General features: G+C 42.3%; 1 protein-coding gene across 5 annotated transcripts in view; it reads left to right on the top strand.

Annotated features, from left to right (window-relative positions):
* Positions 1 to 23,400, top strand: part of Hasp (Hig-anchoring scaffold protein) — an 809,679-nt gene that overhangs the window by 750,342 nt on the left and 35,937 nt on the right. For 4 of the 5 annotated variants that reach the window (XM_070079939.1, XM_070079933.1, XM_070079937.1 and 1 more), the window contains one exon: positions 19,679 to 19,861. The exons of the other annotated variant lie outside the window; for it this stretch is intronic. In XM_070079939.1, the coding sequence (XP_069936040.1) occupies positions 19,679 to 19,861 (183 nt within the window). The remainder of the gene's footprint in view (positions 1 to 19,678; positions 19,862 to 23,400) is intronic. 5 annotated transcript variants of the gene reach the window in all.

Below are 23,400 nucleotides of genomic sequence, written 5' to 3'. Positions count from 1 at the left end.
GTCACTGGCAGAATATCCATCTGCAATACAGATGACCGTAGCAATCCATCCTGCAGACAGGTCTTCTCCTCCTCCCATACCTTACTTGTGGAGAGGCTCACCCTACATATTCTCGTCGTTTCCGGGTTTCTTACAAGAACGAGATATACGTTGTTTTAAAGAAATGGGCCTTCCTTATGTTTTGGCAGTTACTCACCTCCGCTTTAAAGGAAGACTTCCAAGGTTTTCTTACTCTAGAGTTGCTTGGCTCCCTCAGGCCCCTGTTGTACCCTCCTCCTTAGTCACCTGTTTCCATTCATTATGCAGTCCTTGCCTCTGACGGTCCTACCATTTCTCCCATCCTTCCTCCTTCGATATTTATCCCATGTATTTCTACATTCATACAACCTTCCCTGCCTAAGTTTTCATTTCTGCTTCAATATCTCCAAAACAATAAAACTTCCCCAATCACCAAAACTTCTTACCAGCCTATTGTTCCCCCGTGTTTAACTTTTATTACCAATTACTCCTCCCCTTTGTCTTCTCTGGTGTCGGTAGTAGTTGTGGACTTTCATCCACCCAGATGTGATGTCGCTCCATCTCCTATTCCCGCTTAGGGTGTCTTCCTCTCAGGATACCTCTGCCCTCTCATTGTCTTCTCCTTTGATATCTACCAATGTCTTTCCATTTTTTACTACACCTACGTCTTCAGCTTTTACCACAATGCTTCCCATTGCTTTTTTGTCCTCAGAAACTATTGAAGTCATATTGGCTTTAATTGAAGAAACGAAATCGGTAATAGACATTGACCCGCTTCCCATACCCCTCACATTCTCCCCTCCAGAATCTATAACACCTGCTCCTCCCCGCCGTCTCCTCGAGGTACCAGCAAATCTCTCCTTACTTCTACCTTACCACCACCGCCACACATCGACTTTACTAATGTTCCAAGCCCGTACACACCACTTACTTCCGTTGTTTTCCTACTTAATATCAATAGCTTTATTACACTGGAAAATAGGTAGATATAGAAGAAACCAGGGGGAGTTCCAAGTATTACTCTCCCAGTTTTTTCCTCTATGCATCTGTTTACAAGAACCAAAATTACGCCCCACTGTTGGCCTTTATATCTCTCTCCGCGTTTTATTGCAGTCTCTTGATCCTTTTCCTGATGAGACATTTAACGAGAGTGCGCTTTTTGTGCCCGTTTATATACCCTATTATACCCTCTTCTCAGCTGTTCTTCCGCGCTCCTCTTCATAATACCGCAACACATGTCTGTTTGGGCATGTGGTACACAGTCTTCTCTTTGTATCTTTCTCCTTCACGCCTTTTATTCTTTGATTTTATTGTTCATCTCTTCTTGTGATGGTCTCACTGTGACTCTCGTGGTAACTAACTACAAGTTTCATCGCTATTCTTCCTCTTCGTTTTTTTTAAACACAGACAATCTTACACATTTTCATCCTACCATTCACACTCTTGTAAAAATATTTCTATTTGCTCTTCATCTGTAGCACTTGGCTTTACTTGGGCTGTGGTACCTGATCTACATGACAGAGATCATTTCCCTTTTTTCATTGCTTCTGGTCTCTGTTCTACCTTCAGATATTCGGTCGTCTCTTTATTTCTATGATTTTGCTATTACGTATGCAGGTGTTGACTGTTGTTTTGTAGCACCTGTCTCTGTAAATACTATTGATTGTATTTTCCACTGGGTCATTTCATAGGTTTAAATTTCTTTTGCTAAAACACACCAGATCACTTTCACAAGGCACCCTGTTGGCCCTCATAACACTTTATACCTGTAAGGTTCCGTTATCCCTGAAATATATACGGTCAAATTTCTTTCTGTTTTGTATGGTCGCTGGATGTCCTGGTAACCGCACATAACATCTCTAAAGCTGCATGCCGTAACCATCTCCCTAAAACTCTAGCACTAATCTTATCTAAATTGGAACAGTGTGACTAACTGTATTTTTCAGCCTCTTCAGTTACTCTTTCCAAACTTGATCCCATTCATCATCATGGGTTTCATTCAAGTCTCGGAACTTTTTGCTCTTTCCCAGCTGAGAGCCTCTATATGCAGAGGCAAACATCCCATCATTGCAAGATCGGCGACATGCCCGGTGTCTACATTATTTTGTCCACTCTCAGGACCTTCACAATCCTTCTACATGCATAACGGTAACGGATGTTACTAGAACTTCTTAGTATTAATTATTTATTTTATTAACACATCGGCCGTTTCCCAAAAAGGCAGGGTGACCTAAAAAGAAAAACTTTCACCATCATACATTCCATCACTGTCTTGCCAGCGGGGTGTTTTACACTACAGTTATAAAACTGCAACATTAACACCCCTCCTTCAGAGTGCAGACACTGTACTTCCCATCTCCAGGACTCAAGTCCGGCCTGCCGGTTTCCCTGAATCCCTTCATAAACAATACCCTGCTCACACTCCAACAGCACGTCAAGTCCTAAAAACCATTTGTCTTGATTCACTACTATCTAACACGCTCACACATGCTTACTGGAAGTCCAAGCCCCTCGCACACAAAACCTCCTTTATCCCTTCCCTCCAACCTTTCCTAGGCCGTCCCCTACCCCGCCTTCCCTCCACTACAGATTTAAACACTCTCGAAGTGATTCTATTCTGTTCCATTCTCTCTACATGTCCGAACCACCTCAACAATCCCTCCTCAGCCCTCTGGATAATAGTTTTGGTAATCCTGCACCTCCTCCTAATTACCATCATACAACTTCTTTGATTAATGACTCAAGAAATCGTAATGACACGATTGCAAATAAACCATACCCCCGGCCGGGACTGAACCCGCGGTCATAGTCTCAAAACTCAAGCCCGTCGCGTTAGCCACTAGACCAGCTAGCCACAATAAGATTCATCCAACTAGGTATATTTCTACACCATAGGAAGATTAGCACAGGCACCTCTGTGACCACAAATGCAAGTTTTTACAGACGAATCTCCAGCTAGCGTGGCCGTGACGAACTCTAGCTCAAGTCCCTTCACTGCCGTCAACATGACTCAAGAAATCGTAATGACACGATTGCAAATAAACCATGAGCTAGAGTTCGTCACGGCCACGCTAGCTGGAGATTCGTCTGTAAAAACTTGCATTTGTGGTCACAGAGGTGCCTGTGCTAACCTTCCTATGGTGTAGAAATATACCTAGTTGGATGAATCTTATTGTGGCTAGCTGGTCTAGTGGCTAACGCGACGGGCTGGAGTTTTGAGACTCTATGACCGCGGGTTCAATCCCGGCCGGGGGTATGGTTTCTTTGATTAATCTTCGTCCCTATTTACAGTGCCCTTTTCCTCTCCCAGTTTGCTCTCTATTTGATTCCCATAATTTGTCTCCTCTTTATGTCCTGCCTACTAATTACTTTTGCCTCTTTCCTTGAGAAGTACAGACTATTTGCGCTGCTCTCATCCATTACCATGTGCAAAACTCATTTACCTTCTTTCCTGGTCACTTTCACTCTCTCTTTCATGCTATGACAGTGTTCACCGATGGATTTAAATCCCCTGATAGTATAAGGTACACAGTAGTTTTTTCCTGATAAAATTATCCGGGTCATTATTAGAATCGACCAGTGTTTTCGCAACAGAATTTTATGCAGTTCTTATGGCCATCATCCACACTGTGTAGACATCAACCTCGTCATTCGAATTAGTTTTGGACTCCTACAGTGCGTTGCAAACTGTTCAAAAATTTGATTTCCCTCATCCCATTGTCTTACGTATACTACTTTGGTTGTGTCATAGTTCCAGTAAGCACTCAAAGGGATGTCGGGTTAACAAAGTGAAACGTTCAGCTTCTCGTCAGATATTCACGATCTCTCAACTTCGCGCCGGAGTATTCATTTCTCGGACTATTTTTCAGTAATCTCTCAACTTCACAAGCACTGGTAACAGTGAGGGTCTGCGCCGGTCCACAGTAAATTGTCTTCTGTCAAATCGTGTTTGGGTTTCTGGCCATCATCTTCCCACCGCAGTCGTGTGTGGGAGGCTACACTCTTCCACCTACATATCAGCCACATGCGTCTCACTCACAGACACCTCATGGGAAAAACGCCCAGCACCACACTGCGAGGATTGTCAGGCTGCATTTTCCCTTCATCACATCTTAATAGATTGTCCAGTCTATCAGTACGCATGTAGAAGTCACTTCCAGCGTCTTCACAGCTCCAACACATTCTAGTTGACCTCATAACTGAAAGTCTCGTCTTTGACTCTATCACAAACACTAACTTACTGCACAACCTCTATTTTATTTAATTTTATACACTCATTCCTATCCTCACTAACCCTTCGTCTTGCGCTGCGTCCTCATAAACCTCTCCCTCGTTCCTAACCATTGCATATTCCTTAATTAGCACAACCCTCACTGCACCACGGTATGACCTCGGGTTTAGCGCCTTGATTATTATTATTAATATTCCTCTGAAAAAAATGCCTCAGCACTAAAAGTTTGAAGCCTAGCAGAAGATTCATTCTCCAGTTATTGCACAGAATCAAACAAATTCAAGTTTATTATCTATGATATTAAAGAAGAGTTTGCATCTACATAGACTAAAACCCCCAAAAAAAGATTCATCCAATTCATCAGTTTAATCAGAAGAGCTAAACCCATAGGAGCCATATAGTACCTGAGGAATAGGAGGTATTCATTTTCGACAAGAGGGAAGGATAAATCTAGTTCCTTGGATCAAGAGCCCCTCACTAGCCTCAAGTGTCAGTTACACACTCTACTGCAACACTAACTTCTAAGGAGGATACACAGACATTGTTATTGTGTAGCTGATCAGAAGCCTAAAGTTATCGCATGCAAGTCAAATTTGGTTAAGTTCTTCATAAAACTGAGCTAAGAGCATCTGGCATTTTCACGAACCTTCACCTAGTGATGGTGAACCAGGCTTAAGAAATTGGAACCGATCTGGTAAGGCGTTCTGAAGTAATAAACGAAAACCTTGGAGAAAGTTAGTGTAAAACAAGAAAGACGTATCTAACGAATTAAGTCATAGGAAAATAATTTATTTAAGGACTCGTTGAACTTGTGAAGGTCAGAAATTCTATAGCAATGCAATTCTATTCTATTTCAAATTCTCTACAACCCTATAAGAAAATTATAATAAAATGGGTAACTTAAATGTACAGTCTCAAGACTGTCAAAAAATACATACTCGAAAATTGCTCGATTCCAAAATTTTTAAATTTCCTTATAACTTCAAATTTACCTCTAAATAGCTTAAAATTAGTGTCATCTACGTATGGAAGTCGATCAAAGGGAGGGATTATTTATTTAGTGAATTGAAATAACTTCCACAATTTAACTAATAAAAAGGGACAAAATAGGAATTATGCAGCCTAATAACGCGTTAAAACATGCGAATCGGAAAGCACAAGAACACTAGAGGTTTGAAGCTGATCAAAAGTGGCATTCTTCAGTTACTGCAAACACTCCAACAATTCTATGCTTTTTTTTTCTTAACTAAGTCAGTAAATTGATAAATTTGCATATACACAAAGTCAACTTAATGGGTACTATCATGACAGCAAGATACATCAATCGTTAAATATTGAAGCCATTCAGAAGAGGAAGATTTAGACTGGTAACTGTACATCAATATATTGAGTTTCAACCTCCGTCGTTCTTGATTTAGGAGCTACGTTGTTCTTGAATATTCAGAACTGCGCCACAGAGGATGGGACCCTGGGAATGGGTTCTACAGCTTTGATCATGAAGCACCTGCACATGCTATTTGTTCCAAGAATCTTGGCCTAGTTTCCGTACACCATCATTGAAATTTTGAAGCCGATCGAAAAGTCTTTTTCGTTTTATGAGAGAAATAAAAATGAAAAGTTAGAGAAAGAAAAATAGAAATTCTGGTAATCACTTAAATGTCTCTCTTCAGGGATACTTAAATTTCTCCCTACAGGGATACTTAAATTTCTCCCTTCAGGGATACTTAAATTTCTCCCTTCAGGGATACTTAAAAGTCTCCCTTCAGGGATACTTAAATTTCTCCCTTCAGGGACACTTAAATTTCTCCCTTCAGGGATACTTAAATTTCTCCCTTCAGGGACACTTAAATTTCTCCCTTCAGGGATACTTAAATTTCTCCCTTCAGGGACACTTAAATTTCTACCTTCAGGGATACTTAAATTTCTCCCTTCAGGAATACTTAAATTTCTCCCTTCAGGGATACTTAAATTTCTCCCTTCAGGGACACTTAAATTTCTCCCTTCAGGAATACTTAAATTTCTCCCTTCAGGGATACTTAAATTTCTCCCTTCAGGGATACTTAAAAAAAATGGCGGGATTTGTTGGTTTCTGTATATTAAATATAGACAACTGCTCTTGGTGGTTGTTCCTGCAAATATGTCAAAACTATTGAACATATTGTGATATTGGTTGACGTGTAATAACTTGAAAACTCATCTTCCGATCGGCTTCAAACTTTCACCACTGGTGTATTTTATTTAGAAGAAAGTCAGTATTTCTTTCAAGTTGTATAAATGTCAATTTTATTGACCAAAATGTGACACTGGCTTCTGTATAACAATTTGAGAATGTTCATATATATCGACTTCAAATTTTTAATATTGTTGTTTAGTGTATAAAAAAAGAGACGGATTTTTATTGAGTTTTGTAGATGTCAACTTGTCGATTTTATTCGAAAATAAAGAGTCACACTAACCCTGTTAATTTTTACACGATTAATCCCTTGTAGCCGCTCAAGTTACATTAAACAATGTCTGACCGGATTAATATTCACCAAGTGAGTTTCTTAAGGTTGTTGACCTACAGTTGTGATTCTTGAGGTTGTTGATCTACAGTTGTGATTCTTGAGGTTGTTGATCTACAGGTGTGATTCTTGAGGTTGTTGACCTACAGTTGTGATTCTTGAGGTTGTTGATCTACAGGTGTGATTCTTGAGGTTGTTGATCTACAGGTGTGATTCTTGAGGTTGTTGACCTACAGTTGTGATTCTTGAGGTTGTTGACCTACAGGTGTGATTCTTGAGGTTGTTGATCTACAGTTGTGATTCTTGAGGTTGTTGATCTACAGGTGTGATTCTTGAGGTTGTTGATCTACAGTTGTGATTCTTGAGGTTGTTGATCTACAGTTGTGATTCTTGAGGTTGTTGATCTACAGGTGTGATTCTTGAGGTTGTTGATCTACAGGTGTGATTCTTGAGGTTGTTGATCTACAGGTGTGATTCTTGAGGTTGTTGATCTACATGTGTGATTCTTGAGGTTGTTGATCTACAGGTGTGACTCTTGAGGTTGTTGATCTACAGGTGTGATTCTTGAGGTTGTTGATATACAGGTGTGATTCTTGAGGTTGTTGATCTACAGGTGTGATGCTTGAGGTTGTTGATCTACAGTTGTGATTCTTGAGGTTGTTGATCTACATGTGTGATTCTTGAGGTTGTTGATCTACAGGTGTGATTCTTGAGGTTGTTGATCTACAGGTGTGATTCTTGAGGTTGTTGATCTACAGGTGTGATTCTTGAGGTTGTTGACCTACAGGTGTGATTCTTGAGGTTGTTGATCTACAGGTGTGATTCTTGAGGTTGTTGATCTACAGGTGTGATTCTTGAGGTTGTTGATTTACAGTTGTGATTCTTGAGGTTGTTGATCTACAGGTGTGATTCTTGAGGTTGTTGATCTACAGGTGTGATTCTTGAGGTTGTTGACCTACAGGTGTGATTCTTGAGGTTGTTGACCTACAGGTGTGATTCTTTAGGTTGTTGATCTACAGTTGTGATTCTTGAGGTTGTTGATTTACAGTTGTGATTCTTGAGGTTGTTGATCTACAGGTGTGATTCTTGAGGTTGTTGACCTACAGTTGTGATTCTTGAGGTTGTTGATCTACAGGTGTGATTCTTGAGGTTGTTGATCTACAGGTGTGATTCTTGAGGTTGTTGATCTACAGGTGTGATTCTTGAGGTTGTTGATCTACAGGTGTGATTCTTGAGGTTGTTGACCTACAGTTGTGATTCTTGAGGTTGTTGATCTACAGGTGTGATTCTTGAGGTTGTTGATCTACAGTTGTGATTCTTGAGGTTGTTGACCTACAGTTGTGATTCTTGAGGTTGTTGATCTACAGGTGTGATTCTTGAGGTTGTTGATTAACAGTTGTGATTCTTGAGGTTGTTGACCTACAGTTGTGATTCTTGAGGTTGTTGATCTACAGTTGTGATTCTTGAGGTTGTTGACCTACAGTTGTGATTCTTGAGGTTGTTGATCTACAGGTGTGATTCTTGAGGTTGTTGATCTACAGGTGTGATTCTTGAGGTTGTTGATCTACAGGTGTGATTCTTGAGGTTGTTGATCTACAGTTGTGATTCTTGAGGTTGTTGACCTACAGGTGTGATTCTTGAGGTTGTTGATCTACAGTTGTGATTCTTGAGGTTGTTGATCTACAGTTGTGATTCTTGAGGTTGTTGATCTACAGGTGTGATTCTTGAGGTTGTTGATCTACAGTTGTGATTCTTGAGGTTGTTGACCTACTGGTGTGATTCTTGAGGTTGTTGATCTACAGTTGTGATTCTTGAGGTTGTTGATCTACAGTTGTGATTCTTGAGGTTGTTGATCTACAGGTGTGATTCTTGAGGTTCCTGATCTACAGGTGTGATTCTTGAGGTTGTTGATCTACAGTTATGATTCTTGAGGTTGTTGATCTACAGGTGTGATTCTTGAGGTTGTTGATCTACAGGTGTGATTCTTGAGGTTGTTGATTTACAGTTGTGATTCTTGAGGTTGTTGACCTACAGGTGTGATTCTTGAGGTTGTTGATCTACAGTTGTGATTCTTGAGGTTGTTGACCTACAGGTGTGATTCTTGAGGTTGTTGACCTACAGGTGTGATTCTTGAGGTTGTTGATCTACAGTTGTGATTCTTGAGGTTGTTGATCTACAGTTGTGATTCTTGAGGTTGTTAATCTACAGGTGTGATTCTTAAAGTTGTTGATCCACAGGTGTGATTCTTGAGGTTGTTGATCCACAGTTGTGATTCTTGAGGTTGTTGATCTACAGTTGTGATTCTTGAGGTTGTTGATCTACAGGTGTGATTCTTGAGGTTGTTGATCTACATGTGTGATTCTTGAGGTTGTTGATCTACAGGTGTGATTCTTGAGGTTGTTGATCTACAGTTGTGATTCTTGAGGTTGTTAATCCACAGTTGTGATTCTTGAGGTTGTTGATCCACAGTTGTGATTCTTGAGGTTGTTGATCTACAGGTGTGATTCTTGAGGTTGTTGATCTACAGGTGTGATTCTTGAGGTTGTTGATCTACAGTTGTGATTCTTGAGGTTGTTGATCTACAGTTGTGATTCTTGAGGTTGTTAATCTACAGGTGTGATTCTTAAGGTTGTTGATCCACAGGTGTGATTCTTGAGGTTGTTAATCTACAGGTGTGATTCTTGAGGTTGTTGATCCACAGGTGTGATTCTTGAGGTTGTTAATCTACAGGTGTGATTCTTGAGGTTGTTGATCCACAGTTGTGATTCTTGAGGTTGTTAATCTACAGGTGTGATTCTTGAGGTTGTTGATCCACAGTTGTGATTCTTGAGGTTGTTGATCCACAGTTGTGATTCTTGAGGTTGTTGATCCACAGGTGTGATTCTTGAGGTTGTTAATCTACAGGTGTGATTCTTGAGGTTGTTGATCTACAGGTGTGATTCTTGAGGTTGTTGATCCACAGGTGTGATTCTTGAGGTTGTTGATCTACATGTGTGATTCTTGAGGTTGTTGATCTACAGGTGTGATTCTTGAGGTTGTTGATCTACAGTTGTGATTCTTGAGGTTGTTAATCCACAGTTGTGATTCTTGAGGTTGTTGATCCACAGTTGTGATTCTTGAGGTTGTTGATCCACAGTTGTGATTCTTGAGGTTGTTGATCTACAGTTGTGATTCTTGAGGTTGTTGATCTATAGTTGTGATTCTTGAGGTTGTTGACCTACAGGTGTGATTCTTGAGGTTGTTGATCTACAGGTGTGATTCTTGAGGTTGTTGATCTACAGTTGTGATTCTTGAGGTTGTTGATCTACAGTTGTGATTCTTGAGGTTGTTAATCTACAGGTGTGATTCTTAAGGTTGTTGATCCACAGGTGTGATTCTTGAGGTTGTTAATCTACAGGTGTGATTCTTGAGGTTGTTGATCCACAGGTGTGATTGTTGAGGTTGTTAATCTACAGGTGTGATTCTTGAGGTTGTTGATCCACAGTTGTGATTCTTGAGGTTGTTAATCTACAGGTGTGATTCTTGAGGTTGTTGATCCACAGTTGTAATTCTTGAGGTTGTTGATTCACAGTTGTGATTCTTGAGGTTGTTGATCCACAGGTGTGATTCTTGAGGTTGTTAATCTACAGGTGTGATTCTTGAGGTTGTTGATATACAGGTGTGATTCTTGAGGTTGTTGATCCACAGGTGTGATTCTTGAGGTTGTTAATCTACAGGTGTGATTCTTGAGGTTGTTGATCTACAGGTGTGATTCTTGAGGTTGTTGATCCACAGGTGTGATTCTTGAGGTTGTTAATCTACAGGTGTGATTCTTGAGGTTGTTGATCCACAGGTGTGATTCTTGAGGTTGTTAATCTACAGGTGTGATTCTTGAGGTTGTTGATCCACAGTTGTGATTCTTGAGGTTGTTAATCTACAGGTGTGATTCTTGAGGTTGTTGATCCACAGTTGTGATTCTTGAGGTTGTTGATCCACAGGTGTGATTCTTGAGGTTGTTAATCTACAGTTGTGATTCTTGAGGTTGTTGATCCACAGTTGTGATTCTTGAGGTTGTTGATCCACAGTTGTGATTCTTGAGGTTGTTGATCCACAGTTGTGATTCTTGAGGTTGTTGATCCACAGGTGTGATTCTTGAGGTTGTTAATCTACAGGTGTGATTCTTGAGGTTGTTGATCCACAGTTGTGATTCTTGAGGTTGTTGATCCACAGTTGTGATTCTTGAGGTTGTTGATGTATATTTTTAGGCCTTTTTATGGTGTTAATTTGCGAGCCTTTTTGGCCTTTTAAGGGTATTGATTTCCAATTCTTGGATCCATTAGGATGGTTGATTTGTAGGTATTAAGTGTCTTGAGGATAGTTGTGGCACAGCTGCTGGACCTCTCGCCTGGGATTCAAACCCAGGAGCCTGGGATTATAGGCTATGGAGATACCTCTCTCGATTGATGTTGTGACCCAAAAAAGTTAGTTTCAATGGCTTTGTGTGTCCCAATTACGCAATGTTATTAAAAATTTACGTATGTTTTCAACGTGATAATATGAAAATGTGTCTCTGGAGAGATTCTTGGCTTACAGAAAAAGGTTTAATACCGCTATAGGCTTTATAGGTGCAAATTAGCCAACTTTTATTTTCCATGCAGTAACTGGAGATTGCCTCTTTCGATAGTTTCAAAATTTCTATCATGGAGCATTTTTCTGAAAGTGAGGTCCACATTATTATTAGGCTGTGTATATGTTAATTTGCCAATCTGTCAAATTTATTAAACAAAATCGGATACTGATTCGTGTGTTTAAATTTGAGAATACCATTTCTGGTCAGCTTGAAGCTCTCAATACTATATTGTTACTAGACAGATACCTACCCTTCTGGAGCCCTGAGCAATTTCTCTTTCATATTCAGAATAATATGAGCCTCGTACTCTAATAATTCCGAACAATTCCGAGCAAATTCACTTTAACTGTTTGGACGACTATACATTTAATCAAAATTTAAAAAATTTAAGTTTATTCGTGTTTTTAAGTACACATTTATGGTCAAGTGCTGTGCTCTTGCACATCTCAGTGTATGGCAACACATCTGCTTATATTTCATAAATTTTGCAAATCATAACGTACACGTTCCTAATTTAAAAAGCTTACAACGTGTATATTACCTTGTATTAAAGAGTCTTTTTTTGAGGACGTTATTGAGGGGAAAAAAAAAATTTAAGGGATGGACGGTAAGGCAGTGGAAGTCCTCGGTCAGATTATCAAAAGTTCCAGCTGCTGGCCCAGGACAAGTGTTTCCAGACTCATATCAGGAAACACTTGTCCTGTTTCCTGACAAGCCTTACCTAACCTAGCCTGAGGACATTGTTCTACAGCTCTTGTGACTTTTGAGGTGTTGATAACTTCTAAACTTTTTGGAATAGCTGGGATAGCTTCATTGCTCATAGGTCTTTTGAAGGAGCTGAGGCTAAGTTACTGACCAGATCTTTTTCGTGTCGCTATAAAAGACATTTCTATCTTTCATAAAATTTGTAAACTGACATCTACAAATTTCAATAAATCTGGACCCTTTTTTAGGTAAAATATGAACCAGATATAAAGAAACACTCTAAAATAAATCGGTAGTCGGAATCAGTGTTTGTGCAGCAAGTAAAAAATTGGCAGTGTACAACTAGACAATAGTTTGAGCCTTCCACTGACTTTATTATACCACTGATCAGAGTTTGAAGTAGATCGGAAGAAGCATTCTCTAGTTTATCACATGTAAAACCAACATTCTACTTTGTTTAATAAATCTTAACAAACTGGCACTTACAAAGTCCGATAACAATGTGAATATTTCTCTGAGATAAATACTCCAGTGTTGAAAGTACGAAGTTCATCCAAAAAAACTTTCTCCAGTGATACAAAGAAACTGATTCACCCTAATTTCAGCCAATTATCATTCATACACCTTACGCTACACACATTCTTTTTATGTCGTCGGCATATTCACACTCCAATAACCCAAATTTTCATTTAAATAGAATACAAAAATGTTGAAAGGTTTGAAGCCGATCTGAGGAGACCCGACCTTCACTACACCGGAACTTTGTACGAAAAACAATATAAATTCAGAGGAGACAGCTAATACCTATAAAATTCTAACTATAAAAAAAATAGTTTCCCCTGGTCACAAATAACTTCTGTGTACATTGAGGTACTGGGAGCCAGGGTATGAGGTATAACTCTTGCATGTGTTGAGGTACTGGGAGCCAGGGTATGAGGTATAACTCTTGCATGTGTTGAGGTACTGGGAGCCAGGGTATGAGGTATAACTCTTGCATGTGTTGAGGTACTGGGAGCCAGGGTATGAGGTATAACTCTTGCATGTGTTGAGGTACTGGGAGCCAGGGTATGAGGTATAACTCTTGCATGTGTTGAGGTACTGAGAGCCAGGGTATGAGGTATAACTCTTGCATGTGTTGAGGTACAGGGAGCCAGGGTATGAGGTATAACTCTTGCATGTGTTGAGGTACTGGGAGCCAGGGTATGAGGTATAACTCTTGCATGTGTTGAGGTACTGGGAGCCAGGGTATGAGGTATAACTCTTGCATGTGTTGAGGTACTGGGAGCCAGGGTATGAGGTATAACTCTTGCATGTGTTGAGGTACAGGGAGCCAGGGTATGAGGTATAACTCTTGCATGTGTTGAGGTACTGGGAGCCACGGTATGAGGAATAACTCTTGCATGTGTTGAGGTACTGAGAGCCAGGGTATGAGGTATAACTCTTGCATGTGTTGAGGTACAGGGAGCCATGGTATGAGGTATAACTCTTGCATGTGTTGAGGTACTGAGAGCCAGGGTATGAGGTATAACTCTTGCATGTGTTGAGGTACAGGGAGCCAGGGTATGAGGTATAACTCTTGCATGTGTTGAGGTACTGAGAGCCAGGGTATGAGGTATAACTCTTGCATGTGTTGAGGTACTGAGAGCCAGGGTATGAGGTATAACTCTTGCATGTGTTGAGGTACAGGGAGCCAGGGTATGAGGTATAACTCTTGCATGTGTTGAGGTACTGGGAGCCAGGGTATGAGGTATAACTCTTGCATGTGTTGAGGTACTGGGAGCCAGGGTATGAGGTATAACTCTTGCATGTGTTGAGGTACTGAGAGCCAGGGTATGAGGTATAACTCTTGCATGTGTTGAGGTACAGGGAGCCAGGGTATGAGGTATAACTCTTGCATGTGTTGAGGTACTGGGAGCCAGGGTATGAGGTATAACTCTTGCATGTGTTGAGGTACAGGGAGCCAGGGTATAAGGCATAACTCTTGCATGTGTTGAGATACTGGGAGCCAGGGTATGAGGTATAACTCTTGCATGTGTTGAGGTACTGAGAGCCAGGGTATGAGGTATAACTCGTGCATGTGTTGAGGTAGAGACAGCCAGGGTATAAGGCATAACTCTTGCATGTGTTGAGGTACTGGGAGCCAGGGTATGAGGTATAACTCTTGCATGTGTTGAGGTACTGAGAGCCAGGGTATGAGGTATAACTCTTGCATGTGTTGAGGTACAGGGAGCCAGGGTATGAGGTATAACTCTTGCATGTGTTGAGGTACTGGGAGCCAGGGTATGAGGTATAACTCTTGCATGTGTTGAGGTACAGGGAGCCAGGGTATGAGGTATAACTCTTGCATGTATTGAGGTACTGGGAGCCAGGGTATGAGGTGTAACTCTTGCATGTGTTGAGGTACAGGGAGCCAGGATATGAGGTATAACTCTTGCATGTGTTGAGGTACAGGGAGCCAGGGTATGAGGCATAACTCCTGCATGTGTTGAGGTATAACTCTAACATATGTTGAGTTACAGGGAGCCAGGGTATGAGGTATAACTCTTGCATGTGGTGAGGTAGTGGAAGCCAGGGTATGAGGTATAACTCTTGCATGTGTTAAGGTGCAGGGAGCCAGGGTATGAGGCATAACTCCTGCATATGTTGAGGTAGAGAGAGCCAGGGTATGAGGTAAAACTCTTGCATGTGTTGAGGTACAGGGAGCCAGGGTATGAGGTATAACTCTTGCATGTGTTGAGGTACAGGGAGCCAGGGTATGAGGCATAACTCCTGCATGTGTTGAGGTAGAGAGAGCCAGGGTATGAGGTATAACTCTTGCATGTGTTGAGGTACAGGGAGCCAGGGTATGAGGTATAACTCTTGCATGTGTTGAGGTACAGGGAGCCAGGGTATGAGGTATAACTCTTGCATGTGTTGAGGTACAGGGAGCCAGGGTATGAGGTATAACTCTTGCATGTGTTGAGGTACTGGGAGCCAGGGTATGAGGTATAACTCTTGCATGTGTTGAGGTACTGGGAGCCAGGGTATGAGGTATAACTCTTGCATGTGTTGAGGTACTGAGAGCCAGGGTATGAGGTATAACTCTTGCATGTGTTGAGGTACAGGGAGCCAGGGTATGAGGTATAACTCTTGCATGTGTTGAGGTACTGGGAGCCAGGGTATGAGGTATAACTCTTGCATGTGTTGAGGTACAGGGAGCCAGGGTATAAGGCATAACTCTTGCATGTGTTGAGATACTGGGAGCCAGGGTATGAGGTATAACTCTTGCATGTGTTGAGGTACTGAGAGCCAGGGTATGAGGTATAACTCGTGCATGTGTTGAGGTAGAGACAGCCAGGGTATAAGGCATAACTCTTGCATGTGTTGAGGTACTGGGAGCCAGGGTATGAGGTATAACTCTTGCATGTGTTGAGGTACTGAGAGCCAGGGTATGAGGTATAACTCTTGCATGTGTTGAGGTACAGGGAGCCAGGGTATGAGGTATAACTCTTGCATGTGTTGAGGTACTGGGAGCCAGGGTATGAGGTATAACTCTTGCATGTGTTGAGGTACAGGGAGCCAGGGTATGAGGTATAACTCTTGCATGTATTGAGGTACTGGGAGCCAGGGTATGAGGTCTAACTCTTGCATGTGTTGAGGTACAGGGAGCCAGGATATGAGGTATAACTCTTGCATGTGTTGAGGTACAGGGAGCCAGGGTATGAGGCATAACTCCTGCATGTGTTGAGGTATAACTCTAACATATGTTGAGTTACAGGGAGCCAGGGTATGAGGTATAACTCTTGCATGTGGTGAGGTAGTGGAAGCCAGGGTATGAGGTATAACTCTTGCATGTGTTGAGGTGCAGGGAGCCAGGGTATGAGGCATAACTCCTGCATATGTTGAGGTAGAGAGAGCCAGGGTATGAGGTAAAACTCTTGCATGTGTTGAGGTACAGGGAGCCAGGGTATGAGGTATAACTCTTGCATGTGTTGAGGTACAGGGAGCCAGGGTATGAGGCATAACTCCTGCATGTGTTGAGGTAGAGAGAGCCAGGGTATGAGGTATAACTCTTGCATGTGTTGAGGTACAGGGAGCCAGGGTATGAGGTATAACTCTTGCATGTGTTGAGGTAGAGAGAGCCAGGGTATGAGGTATAACTCTTGCATGTGTTGAGGTACAGGGAGCCAGGGTATGAGGTATAACTCTTGCATGTGTTGAGGTACTGGGAGCCAGGGTATGAGGTATAACTCTTGCATGTGTTGAGGTACTGGGAGCCAGGGTATGAGGTATAACTCTTGCATGTGTTGAGGTACTGAGAGCCAGGGTATGAGGTATAACTCTTGCATGTGTTGAGGTACAGGGAGCCAGGGTATGAGGTATAACTCTTGCATGTGTTGAGGTACTGGGAGCCAGGGTATGAGGTATAACTCTTGCATGTGTTGAGGTACAGGGAGCCAGGGTATAAGGCATAACTCTTGCATGTGTTGAGATACTGGGAGCCAGGGTATAAGGCATAACTCTTGCAAGTGTTGAGGTACTGGGAGCCAGGGTATGAGGTATAACTCTTGCATGTGTTGAGGTACTGAGAGCCAGGGTATGAGGTATAACTCTTGCATGTGTTGAGGTACAGGGAACCAGGGTATGAGGTATAACTCTTGCATGTGTTGAGGTACTGGGAGCCAGGGTATGAGGTATAACTCTTGCATGTGTTGAGGTACAGGGAGCCAGGGTATGAGGTATAACTCTTGCATGTATTGAGGTACTGGGAGCCAGGGTATGAGGTGTAACTCTTGCATGTGTTGAGGTACAGGGAGCCAGGATATGAGGTATAACTCTTGCATGTGTTGAGGTACAGGGAGCCAGGGTATGAGGCATAACTCCTGCATTTGTTGAGGTATAACTCTAACATATGTTGAGTTACAGGGAGCCAGGGTATGAGGTATAACTCTTGCATGTGGTGAGGTAGTGGAAGCCAGGGTATGAGGTATAACTCTTGCATGTGTTGAGGTGCAGGGAGCCAGGGTATGAGGCATAACTCCTGCATATGTTGAGGTAGAGAGAGCCAGGGTATGAGGTAAAACTCTTGCATGTGTTGAGGTACAGGGAGCCAGGGTATGAGGTATAACTCTTGCATGTGTTGAGGTACAGGGAGCCAGGGTATGAGGCATAACTCCTGCATGTGTTGAGGTAGAGAGAGCCAGGGTATGAGGTATAACTCTTGCATGTGTTGAGGTACAGGGAGCCAGGGTATGAGGTATAACTCTTGCATGTGTTGAGGTACAGAGAGCCAGGGTATGAGGTATAACTCTTGCATGTGTTGAGGTACAGGGAGCCAGGGTATGAGGCATAACTCCTGCATATGTTGAGGTAGAGAGAGCCAGGGTATGAGGTATAACTCTTGCATGTGTTGAGGTACAGGGAGTCAGGGTATGAGGTATAACTCTTGCATGTGTTGAGGTACAGGGAGCCAGGGTATGAGGCATAACTCCTGCATGTGTTGAGGTAGAGAGAGCCAGGGTATGAGGTATAACTCTTGCATGTGTTGAGGTACATGGAGCCAGGGTATGTGGTATAACTCTTGCATGTGTTGAGGTACTGGGAGCCAGGGTATGAGGCATAACTCCTGCATGTGTTGAGGTAGAGAGAGCCAGGGTATGATGTATAACTCTTGCATGTGTTGAGGTACATGGAGCCAGGGTATGAGGTATAACTCTTGCATGTGTTGAGGTACAGGGAGCCAGGGTATGAGGCATAACTCCTGCATGTGTTGAGGTAGAGAGAGCCAGGGTATGAGGTATAACTCTTGCATGTGTTGAGGTGCTGGAGGCAAGGGTATGAGGTATAACTCTTGCATGTGTTGTGGTACAGGGAGCCAGGGTATGAGGTATAACTCTTGCATGTGTTGAGGTACTGGGAGCCAGGGTATGAAGTATAACTCTTGCATGTGTTGAGGTGCTGGAGGCAAGGGTATGAGGTATAACTCTTGCATGTGTTGAGGTACAGGGAGCCAGGGTATGAGGTATAACTCTTGCATGTGTTGATGTACTGGGAGCCAGGGTATGAGGTATAACTCTTGCATGTGTTGAGGTACAGGGAGCCAGGGTATGAGGTATAACTCTTACATGTGTTGAGGTGCAGGGAGCCAGGGTATGAGGTATAACTCTTCCATGTGTTGAGGTACAGGGAGCCAGGGTATGAGGTATAACCCTTGCGCGTGTTGAGGTGCAGGGAGCCAGGGTATGAGGTATAACTCTTGCATGTGTTGATGTACTGGGAGCCAGGGTATGAGGTATAACTCTTGCATGTGTTGAGGTACTGAGAGCCAGGGTATGAGGTATAACTCTTTGCATGTGTTGAGGTACTGGGAGCCAGGGTATGAGGTATAACTCTTGCATGTGTTGAGGTACAGGGAGCCAGGGTATGAGGTATAACTCTTGCATGTGTTGAGGTACAGGGAGCCAGGGTATGAGGTATAACTCTTTGCATGTGTTGAGGTACTGGGAGCCAGGGTATGAGGTATAACTCTTGCATGTGTTGAGGTACAGGGAGCCAGGGTATGAGGTATAACTCTTGCATGTGTTGAGGTACAGGGAGCCAGGGTATGAGGTATAACTCTTTGCATGTGTTGAGGTACTGGGAGCCAGGGTATGAGGTATAACTCTTTGCATGTGTTGAGGTACTGGGAGCCAGGGTATGAGGTATAACTCTTGCATGTGTTGAGGTACTGAGAGCCAGGGTATGAGGTATAACTCTTGCATGTGTTGAGGTACTGGGAGCCAGGGTATGAGGTATAACTCTTGCATGTGTTGAGGTGCAGGGAGCCAGTGTATGAGGTATAACTCTTCCATGTGTTGAGGTACAGGGAGCCAGGGTATGAGGTATAACTCTTTGCATGTGTTGAGGTACTGGGAGCCAGGGTATGAGGTATAACTCTTGCATGTGTTGAGGTACAGGGAGCCAGGGTATGAGGTATAACTCTTGCATGTGTTGAGGAACAAGTACAGATGGGGTATATGCAGTGACCGAAGTACTGGCATCTTGGTGGCCATTAGTTCAACAGTTAAAAGAGAGTTCTAATGAAATTGAATGGAAAATGGGTCTGAAAAAGAATACCAGCAATAAGTAGGCTAATTTGAAAGAGGGAAGCAGGAGTAATCTAACAGGTATTACAGGTCGGTTTGGGAAAAGGTAATAAAAGGTAATTATCCGGTATTGGTAGATCAGTTTGAGCAGGGAGGACGGGAATGGTCATTTACTCGATTTCATACAACTAAAAATGGAGCAAACATTTTTATTCCAAAAAGGCTAAATATTTTTCACTTCTCCTCCATTTCCCCTTCTCTAAATACCTCATCTTTCCTCTTTCCTTGCAACCCGGCCATCTGCTCACTAACAGTGTGTTTTTCACCCTATCAGTCATGCAACTGACCCTCTTAGTGTTTTCCCATGTAATGCTACGTATCTCGCTAAACACATTATATAAAATAATCTTAAATCATTCAACAAGCAGTGAGATAACCATTTTTGAGATAGAGCGAGTTAGAGATTATTCATCGTCAATCGACAGATGGCTTAAATGGCCAACTATCCACCCCTATCCCTAGTTGCCATCCCATGTCTCGTCACTAGACATACAGTGCCCGGAGCCGCCCCTGAGGTCGAGTAAGTCGAGTCCGCGCGTGACGGTGATCAGGCAGGGTGTAGGCGGCCGTATTGTGTACACCTGCCCCCGCCGACACACACTGAGGGGCGCTGCCCAAGCTGTCTGCCAGGAGAGCGGACAGTGGTCTTCACCACCTCCCACCTGCACGGGTATGGTCCCACCTACACGGGCATGATGGCATGGTGCGCGTCTGTCCTAGTCCATCTTGGCATTTGTAATTTCAAGACCTACAAGTCTCCAACCAAACTTATCTCAGACTTTTACTAGATCTAAATCTAACCACCGATCCTGGTCAAAATCTTAACATAATACTGCTTAATTTGTGGGTAACCTAAACATCACTTGTCCTTTCTAAACTCAACCAAAATGCAATCTAGCCTAGTCAAGGGTGAAATCTGGGGGGAAAAAACTTATGAGAAAGGACCAATCAGCGCCCACCATGCCTGTGCGTCTGTTGTTTGCTCTGCTTTGTCCAATCAGAAGGCTAGGGCGGTCACAAAAACACAGGCCAGCATGACAACAAACACACTCGCTTCTGCCCATTGTTGCAGAAAATGGTTTAGATATAGAGTTCAATGTCTGTAGTTCCAGAATGGAATTTCGTATCAAATTTCCGAATTTATAGTTCCAGAGTTAAGACTTCGTACCAAACTATATATTTTAAGTGCCAGAGAAAAATCTTGTTTAATGGTTCATCCAGAATTGCAGATTTAGACCTGCACTCACTCTCCAAATTTCCGGATTAAAATTCTAGAGCCAGAATCCCATATGCAGTCCGCCATATTAAAGTTAATAGTCAAAGTATTATGATTAAAACTTCAGAACTTAATTTGTAAAACTACACCATTAAGGGTTTAATTTTAAACTTTATTAACGTAAAATTATGAGAAGAAAATTTTGGAATATTATCCATGCATCTGTATTTTTCTTCAGCAGGTCACACAATACTACATGTTCCTAAAATCTCGTCAGTGAGAGTCTAGATGCAACACATGATGAGTGAGAGCTCGTCAGTGAGAGTCTAGATGCAACACATGATGAGTGAGAGCTCGTCAGTGAGAGTCTAGATGCAACACATGATGAGTGAGAGCTCGTCAGTGAGAGTCTAGATGCAGTCACTCTTGTTTCCTTAACGATAAAGTTACGCACTTGTTAACGTGTCTGCTAATGGATTACGTTATATATTAGAATAATTCTCTTAACTTGCGATTTCTGATATAAAATATATTTAGCATTTTGATGTGGTTGTATATCATATTAGTGCGTAATGTAACCATGGAATTTTAATGTAATTGATTAAATTATTTCTTACGCATTTTTGCTACTCTTCTTATACACCTCTGTATTCAAATATGACTAGAAGCGCCCACATTAATACTGAAGAAGTCACGAACGTGCGCGTATTAAGTAACACTTAGGCATAACCTGAGCTAATTAGGTAAGGGAGGATGTTCACTAGGTCGATGTTGTGGCCTCGCCGCCCCCCCCCCCACCCCTCCCTTCATGGAAGGTTCCAAGATGCTGGTTAGGGGCTCTTGATCTAAGGAATTGAATTGTTGTTCCAATTCCTTGAATCAAGCCTGAATGTCTTCCGTTCCCCAGGAGCTGTATGAGCCTCTACTGGTTTGGCGCTCCCCCACACAAAGGAGTCGACCTCTCTTAAACAGTAGTATTGTTCCTTCCCTACACAGCAGTGGCCCTCCTTTACCCCCTTCAGTACACAGTGGTGTCCCCCGCCCCTTCCTTGGCTTTGTTCTGTTCTGCCATGACGGTAGTGTACCCTCCCTTCACCCTCCCTTCACCCTCCCTCCCTCCCTCCTTCCCTCCCTCCCTCACTCTCTCCCTTCACAGTAATGATCTCTACCCACGAACATTACTGTTCCCTCTCCCCCACCCTGCAGCCTTCCCCTCTCCCCCCACCTTGCAGCCTCCCCCTCTCCCCCACCTTGCAGCCTCCCCCTCTCCCCCACCTTGCAGCCTCCCCCTCTCCCCCCACCTTGCAGCCTCTCCCTCTCCTCCCACCTTGCAGCCTCCCCCTCTCCCCCCACCTTGCAGCCTCTCCTTCTCCCCCACCCTGCAGCCTCCCCCTAACATCTCCCTCTTCCCAAGCGGTTGCAATAATACCAGAACCCTCATATTGTGCTGTAACGTGAACCACTCCCACACCCTCCCTCCCCCCACCCACACGTACATTCATGTGTATGTATGAATGTATGTATGTATGATGTACATAATGTATGTATTAATGAGAGGCTGCATACAGAAATTTTGTATACATATAGCTATGTGCATGTTGGTAATAACGTGTTGCTGATGATACTGTATGCGCGTCTCAGAGGTACAAAATACTGAAATCTTTCCATTAAGTCCAGTGAACTATAATAACGTTACAAATAAGACACAGATAATGCTCTTCCCTGTAGATACACTTCCCAGTATTTGATTTCTCAAAGTAACGTAATTATATTCCGTAAATGAAGGAATAATCTATGGCTCTGATTGTAAAAGACTTATTAACGTTGTAAAAGACTTATTAACAATGTTTTGCAGATTGATTTTTGTAAGGATATCCATGAGAATATTATTATGTACGTAGAAAGTGTTATTTATGCTTAAATTATAAATTTAGGGATAAAATCAATGTTTTTTTTCATTAAATTAAGTGGGAGCAAAGTTATCAGTCTAATGTTTACATTCTCGTCTAGAAATGTTGATGTTGAGGTTTAAGTACATAATATATTAATTTAATACATAAATGCCGAGAGTTTAATTTATGTTTTAGGGTTTAGGTATTATTAACTTGTACTGACCAGGTATTATTAACTTGTAATGACCAGGTATTCAACCCTAATGATCTTTAATGTAACCGTTAGTCTTACATCCTAGTTAATCAGTTCGATGTTGCTTCAGTTAATAAAATAGGAGAATAAATAGCTAAGTAAACCATGAGAGAAAATATATTTTTGTTCTAAATATATGTCAAATAAAAATTCTGTTTAAGCCACTAAAACGCGATATGACACTTTTTTTTATTGGAAACAATACACACACACACACACACACACACACACACACACACACACACATACACACACAACTTGTCATCACACCGCTGTCAGCGCAAGTATTGCTCACCTGTTGAGGTTGCATTTTGCAAGATTGAGTCTGGTCCTGCATCACTGTTAGATACTGGTCACTCACTCCTGCAAGCCATTACCAGAATTAGAGTAGAAATAGCATAGAGGAGAGTGCAAGGAGTAAAGCGGTAGTGAGGGATAACGTCAGACACTTAAGCTGACACAAGCTAAATTTTACAACCTAGCTACTTTCTGAACTTTAGAAGTAGAATCGATAAGTGTTACAAGTATTGGTAAGCTTAGAATTACTGGTATCTACCGGTATTTATTAGCAGTATGAATACTTAGAAGTGGGGGAACACACACACACACACACACACACACACACACACACACACACACACACACACACACACACACACACACACACACACACACACACACACACACACACACGCACACACACACGCACACACACACGCACACACACACATACACATACACACACACACACACACACACATACACACACACATACACACACACACACACACACACACACACACACACACACACACATACACACACACACACACATATACACACACATA

This window comes from Cherax quadricarinatus, chromosome 6 (assembly GCF_038502225.1).
Source record: "Cherax quadricarinatus isolate ZL_2023a chromosome 6, ASM3850222v1, whole genome shotgun sequence".
Lineage (NCBI taxonomy): Eukaryota > Metazoa > Arthropoda > Malacostraca > Decapoda > Parastacidae > Cherax > Cherax quadricarinatus.
Note: the sequence above shows the minus strand (reverse complement) of the source record. Positions and strands in the feature narration are given on the sequence as shown.